The sequence below is a fragment of the Tyto alba genome, unplaced genomic scaffold (genome assembly GCF_018691265.1).
Source record: "Tyto alba isolate M040663 unplaced genomic scaffold, T.alba_DEE_v4.0 Super-Scaffold_2, whole genome shotgun sequence".
NCBI lineage: Eukaryota > Metazoa > Chordata > Aves > Strigiformes > Tytonidae > Tyto > Tyto alba.
Genome location: NW_024881282.1, coordinates 4,218,856 through 4,236,133, shown reverse-complemented (window position 1 = coordinate 4,236,133; position 17,278 = coordinate 4,218,856). Strand labels below are relative to the sequence as shown.

Sequence of the window (17,278 nt, the reverse complement as noted above, 5' to 3'; positions counted from 1 at the left end):
AATTGGAACTTTGGGGTCATACCCTGCATGATTTCACCTGCATAAAGTCCAGCCCTTTGCATTTAACTTGCTTTAAGAGACATCATTTGGAGTGTATTCCTACTATTGGTTTCTCAGCAGGTACAAAATAGTGTAACCCTACAGCAGCACAGGCAAATAAGCCAGCATATATACCAGCTGATGCCTTAGTCCCCAAACAGCATACTTCCACCACTGTAATAAGTGGCAACCTACTCCTTGCCACCCATGCTTGCATTATATATTGCATAGAAACTCCTATCTTTAACTAAGATACATAGAGTTGGGAGCCTTCATTGCCTTCCTCCTTCTCCTGGCAATGGATGAATGTTAAACTCATGTGGATCAGGTTATGTACCCATCAATGTCTGGGGAGTTACACCGATCCGTGTCTGCAGAAGATCTCCCATGCGGGGAGAATGGGAGAACAGCATATTTTTTGTTGACTTTCCCATAAACTGAAGCTGTCTTTTCATTCTTTTCAAACACAGCATCTTTTGTTGGGCTGTGTGAAACGTACTCACTGATTTCAAGATGATAAGCAAGGAACAGTGATTACTTATTTCTTGATGAAAGAGACTTGCAAGTTTTAACCCTGCACCCAAATGTTCTTTGATCACTGAAAGGAACATGTTATTTGGCAGGCTGGGTTAAGCCCCTCAAGATATTATCTTTACTGGGTTTGTGTGAAGGGCAGGCCATAATAGCATGTCTGCTGTGAATTCACTTGTTCCTCTTGTTGCCTGCAGGTCCTGTGGCTGGAGAATGACATGAGATCCTTTGTTCAATCTGTTGCTCCTGGGTTTCAGCAGACAATTGGCAGTAAGGCCCCAGTTGAAGACCTATTGATGGACAATATTGTCAAACTCAATCTGGCCTACACTGAGATGTCCAGTGAAGATATCCGGTAGGTTGCAGTTTCAGCCCCAAGTACAGTTGGCGGACTGCGTCCAGACTATGTTTGCCTCATGCATGTGGCAATGTCTCCCTCCAGTGACCAGCTCCAGCATTTTGGGAAGAGCTCCTTTAGATCAACTGGCCAGCCCTCTTGCAATTTGGGAGTGAAGGACCCTAGTTCACTCCTACTGTTGATCCTGTGTGTGACCAAGAGGTGGCATATGTAATCACACATCTCTACCCCAAGTCTGTATTTATTTGACAGGGATCTGAGGATCTTCCTGGTAGAATAACACAGCTGTGTCCTGATTTCTTGTCTTTCTATTCATGCCATCTTCAGTCCCATGAATGAACAATTATTTAACCTCCCGTGGCTCTTCCACAAACCTCAATGTGAGTACATAATGCTGTGGTGAGAGAACATAACCCTCTTGTAGCTTGTGTTTTGGAGACTTAATTTCTTGTCACTGTTACTACCAGTACTCTGTTGCTTGTGACACACTGAAAATGTCATCTCTCCGACAGAAGGCTTCACATTCATTGCAGGACTTTTCAAAATAGTTCTCTCCTATGAAAAAAAAAAAAAAAAAGAAAAAAAAAGAAAAAACCAGTCTTACCTGTCCAGCTCTCCTTTTATAAATAGGACTTTTTGTTCTTTCCAGTGCACAAAAACATTGAAAAAGAGAAAAGAGAACAAGCTTAATCCCTTGGATGAAAGTAATGTTCATGTTTTCTCAATTATAATTTTCACAGGGTATAAAATCCTAGGTAGTTCTATTTGGATAAACCCTGGATAGATCCTAGGTAGCTTTACAAATGCTGATATTGATGATACATTCCTTACCACTATAAAGAGTATGATCTTACTTCATATTAAGATTCAATAATATATAAGAACCTGAAAAATGATGAGTTGATGCAGAAAACGTACCAAACATGAGTAGCCAGCTTTGAGGAGTTTTTGAACTTGCTATTGAGAGATTACAAACACATTGTTACATTGATTCATGTGGCAGAAGGGTAAGCAAAGTTTTGACCTTTTGGACATTTTAACTGCTTCCAGCAGATCAGCTATTCTGTATTGACCAATTGTGAATGGTTAATTATTGGCTGGTTGGCTTTCTTTTCTGTTCCTTATCTAGGTCCTAAAGCAAGCGTTTCCTACAGAAAATTGCTGTCTCTCCTTGGTTCAGCCCAAAGGAAGTACTAATCTCCTTGCTTAAGTAAGGCTATTGCCTTGTGGTCTTTTATAGGAAATACGCTGAGGCAAACATCACCACCAACCTCTACGTGGTCAATGAGCCATGGCTTTTCTCCCTGGCATGGTGCTCTGGGGCACACTCTGTGACCACCAATGCCGTCCACACACTGAAGAATCTCAGCCAGCCACTCTTCCTCATGGTAAGCAAAAAACCTCCCCTTCTCAGGAGCAGGAAGTAGGGTTGGGATGTTCATGATTGCCTTTGGATACCACGGCCTGTTCATGCATAGATAAAGGGCCTTTTGCATGAAAAAGATTTGAATTGAAATTTGGTTCACCTGGAACCTCTGAGCCACTCCAGGTATCACCATACCCTTCTCCCTGCTTGTTAGAATTTGCAACTTAGACCTTGATGTGAGGGAAAAGAAGTCATATTGAGACTTGAGTGGGAGAAAGGAAGGGACTTTGAGGTCACAATCCGATGCATGTTGTTTTCCATTTCTAAGCTTTTGAAGCACTTTGCTGATGTCAGAATCTCCTCCATTTCCCAGGGCTTCCCACTGCCCTTCTCAAACTTGTTCTTGTTCCACAAGTCCGAAGGAAACACCTGTGGAAATAACCCTTCCTTACTGGAAGGAATTTTTTTCACATACTTTGTCTATTCCCTATTTTGCCTTGGACGACCTATAGGGATAAGGAGCACCTAAGGCACTGGTCCTACCAGAGTACCTGCAGCCTAAAGGTTACTACTTTGATTAACTGGCTTCACACTCTTAAAGTAGACTTTAAGATGCTCCCATCCAGACAATTGTAGTGTTTCAGTCCATTCTGAGGGTGGGTGGAGGTCCAGTCTAAGGATTAATCTTCAGATGCTCTTAGACATAAATCAGGAGCCACCCTGGACCCTCTGTGGTGTTCACTAAAGGACAATGTTGCTAGAGAAAATGAAATGTCACCAGTTGATGTTAATGTTGGAGGGAAGCAGAAAGATATATAGGGCCTGCCTGTACAAACAAGAGGTCCCTGTTATATTCTCTGTGATACGCTACAATCTTCTTGGCCACAAAACAGACCTGTTTTTATGAAGGATGGTGATTTGACAGCAACACCCACTGGTGAGTGGACAGTTTGAAATGCCACTAAATGCTTTAAACACCTGAGGGATGTTATTCCACATGCAAACCTACAGCTGAATGTCCATATTCGAGCAGCATGAGGGAACTTGGGCAACTTTTTTGCAAATCTCAGGGTATTTTGTGGTGGACACATCCTCTGCTGTTCTCTTCCAGACTCCGCAGCAGTACAACATCATGTGGATCCTGACAGATCTGACCTCTGCGCTCTTCATCTCACTCATCTTTGCTCTGCACTGGTAACTACCAAGTTGCTCATGGCCATCCTAACCTGATCTTTTGTGCCAGGTGGAGGGAACAAGGGATGCTTTCAGGTGATCTGGAGGATTAAAACTACTCTTGAGAACATTACATTTCCCTTCAGGAGCTAGAAGAAAGCCCTGAATGTCTCCAAAAACCTCTCTGCTTCTCCTGCTTGTTCTCATTTTCCCTTTCCATTTTGGCAGCTCAGGCAACATCTACCCTCAGGATTCAGTGGAAACCTGGTGGATTTACAGTAACAACATAAACCAGTTATCAAAGCTCATGGACTGAGAAAGGAACTGATTTTTTTACTATTACTATTTAGACACTGTTGCATTGGACTAACTTAGGAAGAAAGCTCTCAATATTAATATTTGAGCATCCTGTGACTCTGCGTATGCCAGAGCCCCCGAGGAAACCCATCCTCCAAGATGAAAATGTCTGAGTATGTCACAAACACCACATTTTGTTTCCTCCCATAATTGGGAAATCTGGTGTTCATGGGACAGACACACTCCTGGATGCTCTGCTCTGCCATGGTTGGATGAAGAACTTATCTGTGCTCTTATCCCAGTGGTGCCCAAGGAAAGCAGGAGGTGTTGGGCACAGCTCTTCAGCTGGCCAGCGATGGATGGGTGGAAAGACCAGACTAGCCATCCCAGGGGGGTTTTCTGCAGGAGTGCTGGCAGCACAACTGTGTTGCAGGTGACAGCAAGGGGGAAGTTCAGGAAGCTCCTGGGTGAGCAGTCTGTATTGCTTGTAACCATGACTTGCTTTGGCATAAGAAAGAGTGACATCTCTAATTTTGCTCTGGGATGGTGGAGAAATGAATTAGCAGTACAGCCAGGTGATGGACTAGCAGCTGTACAGGCACGTTTGCTGGGCATGCAGGCTTTCCCCTTACCAAAGCAAAGTGGCTCCTTCCCTTCCTTCCCCCTCTCACCCTGCCCTGCTCTCCTCAGGTCCTGCTTTAGCAGTTGCAGAGTGGTTCACAGTCACCCCTGCAAAGCATCACCACCACCGTCAGACCTTCCCATGCCCTTCTCCTTCAGGCTCATGTTCACATTGTGTGTGCATTTCCCAGGGCCCTGAAGATGCTTCTGATCCAGCCAAATGACAACCTCTTCTGGGTTGGCATTGCAGCAGGGACATTCCCAGCCTTGCTGGGAGCAAAGGGCCATCAGCAGTGCCTCAGAGCCCTGCATAGTCTTGTTTGTCAGGTTTATGAATGCACCAAAATCACAATTTTTAAATTTTCCTGGCTGCCTAAGAACCAGAGACAGCAACCATTTCTGGGGCTTTTGAGCTCAAATATTTCTTAGAAAACAGGGCTTAGTTACAAAGTTGCCTTCAAAATGTTGTTGCACGTGTGAAGTGTGGATGCTTAGACATCAGCCATGCGCTGGAGTCCCTTCTTGGTAAAGACCTGAGCATATCCCAAAATACCAGGACAGTTCCCGTCCTGACAAAGTACAAAAAAGCTGTCTAGAGCACCAGGGCACTGTGAGGAGCAAGTGTTGGCCTGACCCAGGTGCTTTGTCCCGTGCAGGTGGCGAGAGCGAAGTTTCTCCTGCTGTGCCCATGACGGTGGCCCGATGCTGGAGAGCGGCACCTACAACAAGTTCAGGACAGGTGAGCAGAGCAAGGAGAGCCAGGACCTGCATCCTGCCCAGGGCCATCTCCATGGGTGCACCGGGGTCCTGATGGGTGGGTGATGGGTGCCCATGCTGTGGTGAAGGACGGTTGTGTCCAGGGTTGTCTCAAGTCTCAGGTGCAGGTGGCAGTGATTTCTCCCCTCTTTTCAGCACTGGTGAGGCCACATCTAGACACTGGGTCCAGTTCAGGCTCTCCAGTACCAAGCATATTGTGACAAATGGCAGAAAGCTCAGTGGGACGACTAAGCTGGAGGATGGGGCATCTGAGATCTGGGTTTGCACAGTGGGAGAGAAGGTCAAGGTACACCTTATCCCATCCAATGGGAGGGTGTAGAGAAGACAGAGCCAGATGTTTCTTGGATGTGCAGTGACAATATCACAAGCTGCAACCTTGGAAATTTTGGCTAGATATAAAGAGAAAAAAGAAATCTTCCCCATGAAAGGGGAACCAGATGCTCAGACAGGTGGGGAATATCCACCCTCAGAGATGTTCAAATCCCTGAGCAGTCCAATCTAATTGGCCCAGTTTCAAGCAAAGGTTGGGGCAGAGATCTTCAGACATCTACTCCAATAGCATTGCATGCTGTGAAAAGAGAGGCCAGAGGTGCTGAGCACTTTTGAGTTGGCAGGGCAGGGTGGGATTGGCTGGGGACCCTCCCATGCACCAGGTTTCTGCACCCATGGAGCTATCATCCAGATAACATGACCCAACCTGGGCTGTGTGCATTTCCAGCCAGGTTCTGTTTGCTCATGATGGCTGTCAGAGCAACTGCAGATATTTCAGTAGCTCATTATGCGTCTCCTTTTCCAGAGCTCAGCGACATGCCTTCCATCACGCCCTGACACGGGCAGGGAGGGGACGTGGACCTACCATCTTAATGAGGACTGGAGAGCAGACCCTCCCCTGCTGCCCCTTCCTGCAATGCAAACACCAATCTGCCATGGGGGCCAGCTGGGGTGGGTCTCAGATCTGCCTGATGGTGAGGAGTCATTTGTCTTCGTGATCCTGCTGGAGATGAGCACTGAGGTTCCTCTTCTACACTTTTTCTCTCAAGCCTGTGCCTGGCGGGGATCCCTGGAGTGTAGGGGAGCACAGATGGAGTTGCAGCCATGAAGAAGCTGTGCACCATGATGAGATGCAACAGCTACATGGGAGTCACCATTTTCCTCTGAGACCATTGGCATCCCACAGGGCAGTCATCCTGTAATCCCTCCTGCAGTGCGGAAACCCTCTGTTTCCACATCTGTGTTTTACACGTGTTGCAAACATCCGAGCATCCCCCAGTCCTCCTCATTCTCAGTTGCCCATGTTTCTCCTGTCAGATGAGCCTCTCCTCCCTCCCTCCTTGCAGGTCTCCATTCCCAAGAGCACACTAGCCCCACCATGATGGTCAAGTGCTGCTGGCTGGATCACTAGGATCCGTAACTTTCTATAACCCAGACAGGGGCAGATTAGGTTTTTATTTTCCCCACTCTTGCCCTGCCATAGACCCTAACAGGACAGCCTCTTCCCTTTGGCTGCGGGCAAGGGTGTATCTTCCCATGGGTGTTGAAGGACTTTTTGGTGCCTTGACCATCTAGCTACTGGAACTATGACCACGAGTACACCACTTTTCTTCAGAAGGATTAAGCTGCATGTGAACCGGTCCCACCAAGTGTCCTGTTTGCTTTTTGCTTAAAAGGTCTGTATACATGTGCTGCACCCTGGGATTTGTTCCGGTTTTCATTTCTCCCAGTGGCTGCTGGCACAGAGCAGGGAGGGGGTTTATGCCCTGCTCTGCAAGGGAGATGCAAGCATCTCCCAGGTTTAAGCCATAAATTTCTACTTGAACAGATAATAAGAACACTTTTTTTTTTTTGTTTGTTTGTAAATTGCAAGTGCTGTTTCAAATACATTTTAGCTCTCCTATCCTGTTTTGTTCTTATTTAGTCAAACTGGGGAAGGAGAAGAAAATAGTAGTCTTTACCTGAATCAGGCTATAGACATTTTCTCATACATGACCCTCACACAGCTTGGTGGTTTTGATAAATAAAGCTATCACAGGTGAATTGTGACAGGGTATTTTAGAGTATTTTAGAGGCTAGAAATGCAAAAAGGCAGCATCCTCCTTTGGAAAGGGGCTAACAGCCTGGTGGGTTGGTGTTGAGCAGATCCAGATCTATGAAACCTGGGGAGAGGAGGCTACTGATGGTGTTAAACTCCCTCCCCATGCTCCGCATCCATAGCTGGTTCATAATTTTTTGTGGGTACCATTCATGTGAAGATATGTGAGCAGCAAAACCAGGAGGTGACGAGTATGTGGGTTGAGTGGTGATGTGCACCACGGGGTCCTCAGCCTGTCCCCTGGTGTCCAGATGATGGGCTTGGCTGTGGTCCCTCAGCCATTGCTTTCAATACATATTAGAAAAAGCCACTTCAATGAAGGGTCTGGCAACACCGTTAAGCAGGTGGCTGGTAGTCTGACTCCCACATGGAGACTTTTCAGCCAGTGCCTCCTACATCCAGTGATTCAGCTCAAAACTGGCCTTTGTGGAAGAACCAGACCTTGTCTTAGATGACAAACAAAGGAGATGCCCTGGTCTCCAGTGTTTTTTTTTTACCCCAAAAGAAAAGATTTAATTGAATTTCCAGTCCAGGCACACTGATGATTTTCTTCTCATTGCTGGATACTCTCATCAGGAGTCCCACTCTGTGAGGAGAAGTCTTTTTCCCAATGAGGACCTGGGACCCCTGAACCCACCCTTCCCTGTGGGAGATGCCACCGGAACCGCGCAGTGCAGAACAGCCTCCTGCAAGCCACTTGATGCTTTTTAATGAGAGTATTTTGCTTGGACATATGTTTTTCATGTTACATTGCTTGATGTGAATACAAAGAGGCCAGCAGATGCTAATACATATGACACACAGGCACACGCACACAGAGTCCCAGCACCTCCCAAAATGGTGGGGTGCATGGGAGGCCAAAAGAGCTGTAAATGGCAGGATGAAGGTGGCAGGGGAAAGCTGGCCCAGGACGGCACTGGGAAACATTGCTGTGCTGCATCATCTATTGAGTGTGCTGTGGGAGGCAAGGATGGCTGGTGACTCACAAAAAGCAGCCTTGGTGGTGGGGATGATGGGTATATGTCTCAGGACAGGTGGGATCCCTGGGACAGCTGGATCATGGCAGCTGGGGAGGGGAGAGAAACATCAGAGATGAATGGTGAGAAGTCAGCTTGTCTCCCAATGTAGCCTTGGCTGGTGTAACCATGCTCCCATCACTGAGATGCCTTGGATAGGGTGATGATGAAGGAAGGGGACCTCCTAGCAGCCCTGTCTGGCTGGTGGGTGTCTTCATGGAGCATCTCATTTGATTTGGTGGAGCAACCGAGGTTCAAAGTCACTGCTGAATCCCAGTTGGATGTCATGGACCTTTAGGTCTGGTAAGCAGCGCTGCTGACTCTGCCTGGTGTGTTTTGATGTTGGAGGATTGAGCACAGCTGGGCTTAACAGAACAACACACACCACCCTACAATAAGGACTTTTTTGAAAACAGCCAAACTCAGCCCAATGCACAGGACCAAGAGAGGTCTCCCACATCTACTGAGATCCACTCAGCATTAGTGCTGCTAGCACCAGGTCTTGGTGGACGGTTGTCACCCCCTTTGATGCCCCACACCCAGACATGTGCTCCTTCAAAGCCTGGATTTTGGAAAGGCACCCCAGGCTCCTTCCCCTGCATCCCCTCCCTCAACACAACATGGCTTCAGCCTCCTCTTTGCTGGCAGGTCCCATTTCTGCTCCAAAGCAGGCTGGTCCACATTATCTGGCATCAGATGGAAGACGGGACAACCCGCCAGCCAATTAGTACAGCCAACCAAAGATGGAGAAAATCCCACCAAAATCAAGGGCCTGATCTTTCTGTGAGTGGTTCAGGTCCAGCTGGGACTCATAAAGAGCCGCTTTATACAGCAACACACACAAAAGCACAATAAAATCATTAGCTGTTTCCAACCCTGATGGCCAAGTCCATGTTTGAATTTCAGCTCAACACAGGCTTGGCCTCAGTCTTCCAAGCATGGGGACTTCAAAACCCCTACATCCATATTGAAGCTTGCAGTAAATATCCTCTCAAGATTAATTTGTCTGGGCAGAGGGGGAAAATGGAGACAATTTGTCTTGTAAGCTTCACTTTCAGCTGAGCACATGAGTTGTGAAAGATGTGTCTTAGCCTCCAGCAATCGTGGCTCTGGGGGAATCCCTGGGCGAGGGATTGTCCTGCAGGTCACTCTCAGGTCCAAGTCAGTGTCCAGATATCAGCACAAAATGCAGGATTTTTTTTTTTTCCTTTTTAATATTTTAAAAAATAAATAGAAGAAGAAACAAAACTTTAAAATCTGTTCTTTAAATATTTCCAGCATTGCACAGACAGCACTTTAGCCTGTTCGATCAGTAGTTTGTTTATTCCAATTCCTAGTTAAAATGTGCTCCTCCCAGGCTGCTTTTTCTTTCCGTCCTTCTTAAAAGCACATTTTTTTTTTTTTTTCATAATGTCAAAAGAACAAGCCCTGCAGTGTTCATTGGGCATCTTTCCAGCATGGGTCAGGGCTCTGTTACTCCTCTTAAAACCTGAAATGACCATAACCTCACCAAAAAGCCGTTAGCATCCCAATAGCTCTCTCTTACTTAAGAAAAAACAAAACAAAACAAAACAAAACAAAACAAAACAAAACAAAATGTCACACACACACGCACACACACACACACAGAGAAATCCTCTTCCAAGAGCCTTTGCGATGCCAACTGTTGGGTTCAGGCAAACCTCCTGCCAGGGTATATTTGTTCAGTCACTGTCTGAGTGGTGGTGTCCCCTGCAAATCTTTGAGGTGTAAGATGGAGTCAGGGTGCAGGGTGCAGAAAGAGAATGGGAGGTCAGAGATAGTCGTCTTCACTGGAAGGGGAGGTGGGATTTGAGCCCTCAAGATCAGAGTCCAGGGAACTCCCTGATGGTGTTCGGCTCATCTTCCACATCTGGGAGGCAAAGGTTCTTCCCCAGCTGCATGGGTATCCCACAGACCTCAGCTGGTGAATTAGCCCCATGACCGCCTGCCAGTGGCTTCTTGCAGTTCACTTGCTACCCTTTGCACTCCGCTGTTTGCTCATGGCTGTTAGCATCTGGCTGATGTATGAGGTCAAAAGATCATCCATCTTATACCCCTGAGGAGGAAAGAGAAGATGTTACCTGCCTTCAGGGCACAGTCTACAGTCTCTGGCTTGTGCCTCCTGAACACACTGGCTACCAGTTGTTGACTTTCAAGTTTTCAGGTACATTTTGACCTGTTCCACTATTCTCATTGAATGAAATGACACTACTACAAGGAACAGAGTTCAGACATAATTTGCAGTGTTGAGATGGAGGAACTCATCATCCCAGGATGCTGTCGAGGTTAAGGACATAGGGAGCTTTGGATGGGATCTGGATTTTCAAATGGCCAACAAAATACTGAATGCCTCAGATTAATATAAATTAATCCAGCAGGAATGTTTATCCTTCATGCTTTTTGTTTAAGATAGTCTAGGAGGAGGTTTGTTGCTGTGACTGTTGCTAGGGACAAGCTGGGTAAAGAAACTTGATAAAAGGGCTCAGGAGTACCCCCTGAGCCCACATTGTCTTTAATGTGCTCTTCAGTCCTGTGACAGGGAGCAAGGCTCCATGCTCCTGAGATGGCAATGTTCTAAGCACCACAGGCTCACTTGTAAGTTTGATAACAGACAGAAGTGAGAGCCCTGATCCATTAAGCAGAAACGTGGAAAATCAAAAAGAAAAAAAACACACTAAGGGCTCTTCTAAGAGACCACTTTCAGTTCAGAGAATCCCCGAGACACAATTTTCTAGAAGGATTTAATTTTGCCTGCCAAAGTCAGGATTTGATCTAACTGTGCCAAATAATCTTGAACGTTCCTTACCAGGGAGGTCTCGCAGAGCAGCTTGCTTCCTCTCACCAGGTTGCCAATGGTTATATGGAAGTACGTGTTGCCACTGCTCCAGTTGGAGATCTTGGTGAAGGGGTGAGTGATGAGAATATCCTGGTGGGAACACAAGACTGACACTCAACACGAGAGATCTTCAACTTTCATGAAGGGCTGTGGGGACCTCTTATGCCCTCACTCACGTCCCATCAAAGCAGAGTAAGGATGTCTACTGTGATGAGACTGTACCACAGCCTCATGGGAAAGACAGTGAGATGCAAGATTTTGGATCCTCCAGTGCTTGTAGAGTACTGCTGTACATGAATGACCATGCAACTGGTGGAAGTAACCAGCAGGAGCTCATTTACTTCAGCTCCTGTCCTAATGTCTGTGAAAATATTAAGGAAGGAACGTGTGTTTCTTCCAGATACAGAGCCCTAACAGTTGATTCTGCCAATCCATCTCCTTTTGAAAAACGTTGTGCTGGCTTTGTGAAACAGTGACTTTCTGCCTTCAGAAACTTTTCTGTCTATCCAGCCTGTCTAACTATGCTTAATAAGAACTCTTGAAGTTCTGAACAACACACTTCTGGGGATGACCTTCTGTGGCAGTTTGGGGAGTGGGCTCAGGACCATCTCATGAAGAGGTCAGTTTTGCTTACCTTGGTTTTGGGATCGATGAGACTGACTCCATGCTTATTGATGGCAATTAGAAGGATTTCTGGATAATTTGGCTCTGTAGTTTGCTGTTGGAAATAGGATGAACTGGTTAGGGGATGTGACATGCAAAATCAGATGCCTTCCTATTTCCTCTCCCTCTGTCTTCTCCTGCCAGCGTTTGATGTCCCACTAACTGCTATCCAGTTTATCCTTTAAAGATAAACATAGAGCTCATTAAGGTATCAGCAATAGTCAAGGCTGTTTCCTAAATGCATGATAACCAGTGGGTGAGTTGCTGACAGCATTAAGTTCATTGCTCCCCTTGGTGGCCTCCCAAAAGTGAAACCATTTTGCCATTCAAAGAAGAGCTGGGACAGGCTGGTAAACCCCAGACACCTCCTTTCCCCTTCCAGTCTCTTGGTGTTCTGCTCCTCCTCATGTCTTCTGCTGTGGACCTCCAGGCCAAGACTACACTACTCTGTCCCCTTCTGATCTCTACATTCAGATTTGTTCCTGCTGGTAAACTGTACTCCCAGCCCTGTGCCATGAGGGTCTTCAATTTATTTGACTGATGAGATAGATAGAGCACAGGGGATGGGAGCTCAGCTCCTGCCCTGCCACAGGTTTCTTGGATACCAGAAAAAAAAAAAAAAAAATCACAGGATATATTCAGATCCCTTATGTCATCTAAGACGGACATAACAGAAAATGGGATGCTCAAGTTCAAGGAATTGATGAGTAATTTTGTCAACTTATTTCTGGCCCAGGCTCACTGTGTGGTCATTGAGAAGAGGGAGTTGCAATAAGGTATCCAGAGTACTTGGACAGACTTTATGACTACTGGCCTCTACTGTTTTTCATGGGAGTCTGGTGTTGTGGGTGGTGTGGATTTGGTTCGTGGTGGGTCCACACATGTCCCTTGGAAAACCACACATTCTCCTTTGCCTTGGCAAAACAGAGAATGGCTATTGGCTCTTCAGCAACACAGATATGAGTTGAGTATCACAGCAATGACTGAGATACGCTGAAGGTCTACAATGCCTCAATCTGTAAATAGGCAGGGCAGCAATAAATGAGTGCATTGGCCCTTTACTGATGGAGTCTCACACTCTTTCCCTGCTTCATCAGGGTCATCCCAGTCTGGTCCAGACACAGGGACAACCCTGCATACCTGGAATCCCTCTGTGTTATGGGGCTCCTGACCTTGGCTAAAACCTGCCAGAGAAACCCTAAGCAGGATGGGTACCTTCACTTCAAAGAATGCTGATCCAAATGTAGGCCACTTGAAGATAATCTTTAAGAAGGCAAGCTTGGCTTCTTCTCTTGTTTTGCCCGCGTGCTTATTGTAGTATGCCACGATGGACTGCAACAGAGAACACAACAGAGCTGAAGGGTTTGCACTACCTAGCACCAGGGATGTTTGCAAGGAAAGAGCATCCGTCCCACAAAGATGGTTTGTTCTTGTCTCTGCTCCAATGAACAGTTCACAAAAGCACTGGCTGATCATGGAGCAGGGCCTGGAACCAAGGCAGGTCCTTCTTTCTTAGATGAGCTGTGCTGGTGACTCCATTAAAGGGATTATAAGTTTTGATCCTTCAATGTATGCAGCTGAGGAGACTGAGAAACTTTCAACCCAGAGAAGTTGCTAGCTTGTTGGCTAGACACATGGCTGAGTTCAAGCCCCAGGAAACAGAAAGGACTTGTAAGACTATTTCTTGGCAGTGAAATACCTATGTTATTTTATGGCTCTAGACCTGTCTGTACCTGTGCCACAGCTCTCTGTGTAGAGCAGAGAAAATTCCCCCTCTACTCCATAGTCTGCCTTAAACAACAGACCTTTACATGACGCTGTCCCCCAGCATGTGTCTGTATGGCATTGCATCCACTGCTACCACCACAGTCACATGTAGCACAAAGAAAACCCACTGCAAGGCATGCATGTATGAGTATGAATCTACAATTCCTCCTCTTGGTGATGCTGGGGAGGCTGAAGCATTGCTAAGGCTAAAGATAAACAATGGGGCACTCATTCTGGAAGTGCCACTTCAACAGTGACCATCAGACAAGTCACTCAAGAGGCTGGGCTTCCCCCAGCCAGACCTGCCATATGACTCAAGCTGCTGTTTTACCCTTTTCCAGTCATCTGGAGAGATCTGACGGATGAGGTCCTGAGGCACCAGCTCCTTCAGGATCTTGGGGATGCTGGGGAAATAAGACTTGTCATCCTCAAACTTCACCCGGTAGATGAGAGCCGCCAGCTGCAAAACCTCTTCCCGTGTGCACTTGTGGTAGCCACGCAGGTATTTTGGTAACTCCTGCATGGAGGAAAGAATGATTCAGAAATAGAGGGGATAACCGTTGGCCTTCACCCTCAGATGTTAAATGGAGTTTGTGGAGATATCCAGCCCCTGGTTAGGAGGCCGTGCCCTGGGAGCCCTCATAGCAGTTGTGTTGAGCGTGGTGGAGAGGCAACTGCTCATCTGAGACCACACTAAATGTTTAAAGATCCTCTCTGGTCTAAAAGAGTCTCCTGTTATTGTGGAAAAGGGAGGTCTCTATGCCAGCTGTCAGGTGTGTGAACCTACAGCCTTGTTCACCTTCCCTCATCCCAAGAAATCCACCCCTAGTAATAGCCACCTGGAATCGAATGGGTTTTCTGCTTTTTTTTTTTTTTTTTTTTTATTTAAAAATCTATTCCTTCATTACCACAAATGTTTGAAGATGTGTCAGGTGACTAACTCAAGCATTAAGGGATACAGTCATATTGGGATAACCACTTTAACCAGGCAAGAACACAGGGAGAGTAGGTCTGTGTGAGAGAGCGCTCTGGGACATGAAGGTGTCTCTTCCATCCCAGAAGAAATAAGAGCAGAACAACTATAACTTTTTACCTGGCTGCTGGGACTATCACAGTTCATCTCCATGAATGGAGGTGGCTGAAAACCTTCAGGATGCTTCTGAATTCAGCCTCTATGCTGAGGCTGCCAGCAGGACCAGTTCTCTCGTGTGTTTTGCTGCCCACCAAAGAGCAGCTGCCTCAAATCCCAGCTGAGCTGGTTGCCCTAAAGTGCACGAAGGCTGCTCCTTGCCATGCAACTCAACAGTTCTCTTTGTAATGCTCTATTTAAGGCAAAAGTTCTTCCTATTTAATGTAAGAATTCTTTGCAACCCATTCCTAATTCCTCTCAAGTCTCTATTTCTATTGCATGCTCCTGGAGTACCTGGTAATAGTGGAAGATTGAGTCTGCCATCGAGTCCTTTCCAGGTGTTGTGTTGGTCCACAGCTTTTTCATGAAGAACACTTGGTAGGTGAGGGAAGGCACTATACCTGTGCAAGGGAAGGAAGAAGCAGGTAAATTAAGAGCAATGCTGTGAGTACCAGCTGGCAATCAGTGTCCTTGCAAGCCAGCACTGCCCATGTGCCATCACAACTTGCAGGGAAAGGGGCACCTGCAAAGCCAAATGGTCTCTGACCTTGCAGAGAAAACCACATTTTTCCTTTGCAAGGCTTTAATAAAATAGAAAGAGGGTCTGGAATCATTTGTGCAACTGTACTTCAATGACAGTCCTCATGCCTAATGCAGGACAGAGGAATTGCACCCTGGAGACACCTGTGTCTGGCAACCACTGAGGTATTCAGCATAGCTGCACCCAGCTCTGCTGTGGATGTGGGCAGTGAGGTGAGATGAATCCCACCACTGAAATCTTCTCAGGCCCTGGGCATCTGCCCACCAGCAGATGCTCCTCATAAGGGCCAGGTCTAGCGCTGGAGCACAAATCTTGCTGCTCCTGGACAGATCATCTCCCAGGTGATGTCCCCAGGGCTGGCACAGACAGCACACCCACAGTAGTGGGGCCCAACAGACATGGCAGACGGTGTGGTCAATCTTGTTTGGAAGGGCTGGAGGGCTCTGTGTGACCCACGATGGAGAAAAGTCACTGTTACCATCTTTTGCCGGTCTTGCTTTCTTTATCCAGTCCGTCAGGTGTCTCACAAAGTCAAAGAAGAAATCTCCCTCGGGCACACTGATGACCTGGGGGACACAGCACATGGTTACAAAGGCTGAGCAAGTGGCAAGAGGCCACAGGCAGGGTTGGCCATTGCCCCATCTCCTGTAGTTGTTGCTCACTGCTTTGTCCCAGTTACACTGATGTGTTACAAACTGCTGACATGAGAAAGCCACTGCCAGCACCTTGCTGCTGGCTCTGTCTCTAATTTCCCCCATTAGTCCTAATTGCAGCTTCCTGTTTCACCAGAGAAATTAATTTCCCTTCATGATGACTAGCTACATAGATTTCTCCTAGTTGCCTGAGGCAGCTCTAAGCTGCACAGTTTTCTTACTTAGTCCTTTCTTATAAATCTGACTCAGCAATAGGCAAGGAGAGCTTTGCCTGTCAGTGTTTTAAGCCCTTTGGGATGATTGCTGGAAGTCGGGACTGTGGAACTGCAAATCTCACCTGTAGCAGGTTGGACTTGACTTAAACACCACACTGCTTGCAGAGAAATGCATCTTGTCTGTGATGGTGCAGATCCCTCTGGCTCCACCAATGTGTACCCACTGGCAGGTGGGTCACCCTGAAAACATTGGGGCTACCCCAGCCTCTGGGTGGATCACTCACCTTGTCAGAGATTTTGACAAAGAGGCTGAAGCCCTCAGAGGTCTTTAGGAGTAGTCTGTTGGAGATGTTCTGGCAGAAGTCCTTGGCTTTCGTGCTAGACTCCACCTCAAATGCCTGCAAAGGAAGGAAGATCCTCACCACTGCTACCTCAAGGTTAATTTTCACCTTATTGTCTCTTTGAGGAACTGCAGGACAGATGCACAAAGGGATTTAGGTGGTCACCACCAATGAAATCAGTGACACTGAGGATTGTGGCTCTGGGCAAGGGAAGGGATGTTTGAAGAAGCTCAGCCATGCTACTGCTGTACCACTGTGCTTTGTGATGCTCTATCTATATCCTGTGTTGGCTTACCCAGGGCTTCTCAGTCAACGTAAGAGGTTTTCCTGATCTAACAGTTAGGTCTCAGCTATTTGTCTAGGGGGTGTAGAGAAACAGAGCAAGATACCTCCAGGCTGAGTGTCCCAACTGTCTCTCCACTGACGATGAAGAGGTCAGATGCCTGGCTTAGACCAAATGCCAGACTTCTAGATAGATGAAGAGAGGGGAGATGACTCCCACTTCACGTGTGGATGGGATATGTAATGGACTGTCCCAGTCCTGATTTTGCCTTTTGAGCTGTGCTCAACATTTACATTGCCTCAGTTTTGCTCTGCATGCTTAAAGAGGTTCAGTTTGTAGCAGTTTAAGGAATTTAAGCTTCTGACCAGCACATGCATGACGCTGTTAGCTTGAACCACCAAACCACCAGGACCTGTGTTCCACATCCCATGAGAGACCGGCCTGGAGCTCAGTGCTGCTGCTGTTCAGCAGCTCTTCAGTGCAGATGCGTGTTGTACTGGAATGATGCTACTTTGCCAGTCCCTCTGGGTGAGTGCCATGGCCAAAAGGATAGCAGCAAACC

The 17,278-nt window shown here is 46.9% G+C and overlaps 2 protein-coding genes across 9 annotated transcripts in view; one reads left to right on the top strand and one right to left on the bottom strand.

Annotated features, from left to right (window-relative positions):
* GDPD4 (glycerophosphodiester phosphodiesterase domain containing 4) overlaps positions 1 to 7,036 on the top strand; it is a 38,000-nt gene extending 30,964 nt beyond the window's left edge. Inside the window, exons 12-16 of one of the 3 annotated variants that reach the window (XM_009975582.3) lie at positions 768 to 925; positions 2,169 to 2,316; positions 3,406 to 3,488; positions 5,042 to 5,124; positions 5,959 to 7,036. In XM_009975582.3, coding sequence (XP_009973884.2) covers positions 768 to 925; positions 2,169 to 2,316; positions 3,406 to 3,488; positions 5,042 to 5,124; positions 5,959 to 5,990 — 504 coding nt within the window. In that variant the 3' untranslated portion in view covers positions 5,991 to 7,036. Of the gene's footprint in view, positions 1 to 767; positions 926 to 1,180; positions 1,309 to 2,168; positions 2,317 to 3,405; positions 5,015 to 5,041; positions 5,125 to 5,958 lie in introns of those variants that run through there. The other 2 variants (XR_004406828.1, XM_032991163.2) reach the window with 2 other exon arrangements.
* Positions 7,037 to 7,944: 908 nt separating this feature from the next.
* MYO7A (myosin VIIA) overlaps positions 7,945 to 17,278 on the bottom strand; it is a 103,486-nt gene continuing 94,152 nt past the window's right edge. For all 6 annotated transcript variants that reach the window (XM_042792839.1, XM_042792842.1, XM_042792841.1 and 3 more), the window contains 8 exons: positions 16,377 to 16,490; positions 15,703 to 15,790; positions 14,978 to 15,084; positions 13,886 to 14,071; positions 13,003 to 13,119; positions 11,759 to 11,842; positions 11,095 to 11,214; positions 7,945 to 10,344 (listed from right to left, as the gene is read on the bottom strand). In XM_042792839.1, coding sequence (XP_042648773.1) covers positions 10,255 to 10,344; positions 11,095 to 11,214; positions 11,759 to 11,842; positions 13,003 to 13,119; positions 13,886 to 14,071; positions 14,978 to 15,084; positions 15,703 to 15,790; positions 16,377 to 16,490 — 906 coding nt within the window. In that variant the 3' untranslated portion in view covers positions 7,945 to 10,254. The remainder of the gene's footprint in view (positions 10,345 to 11,094; positions 11,215 to 11,758; positions 11,843 to 13,002; positions 13,120 to 13,885; positions 14,072 to 14,977; positions 15,085 to 15,702; positions 15,791 to 16,376; positions 16,491 to 17,278) is intronic.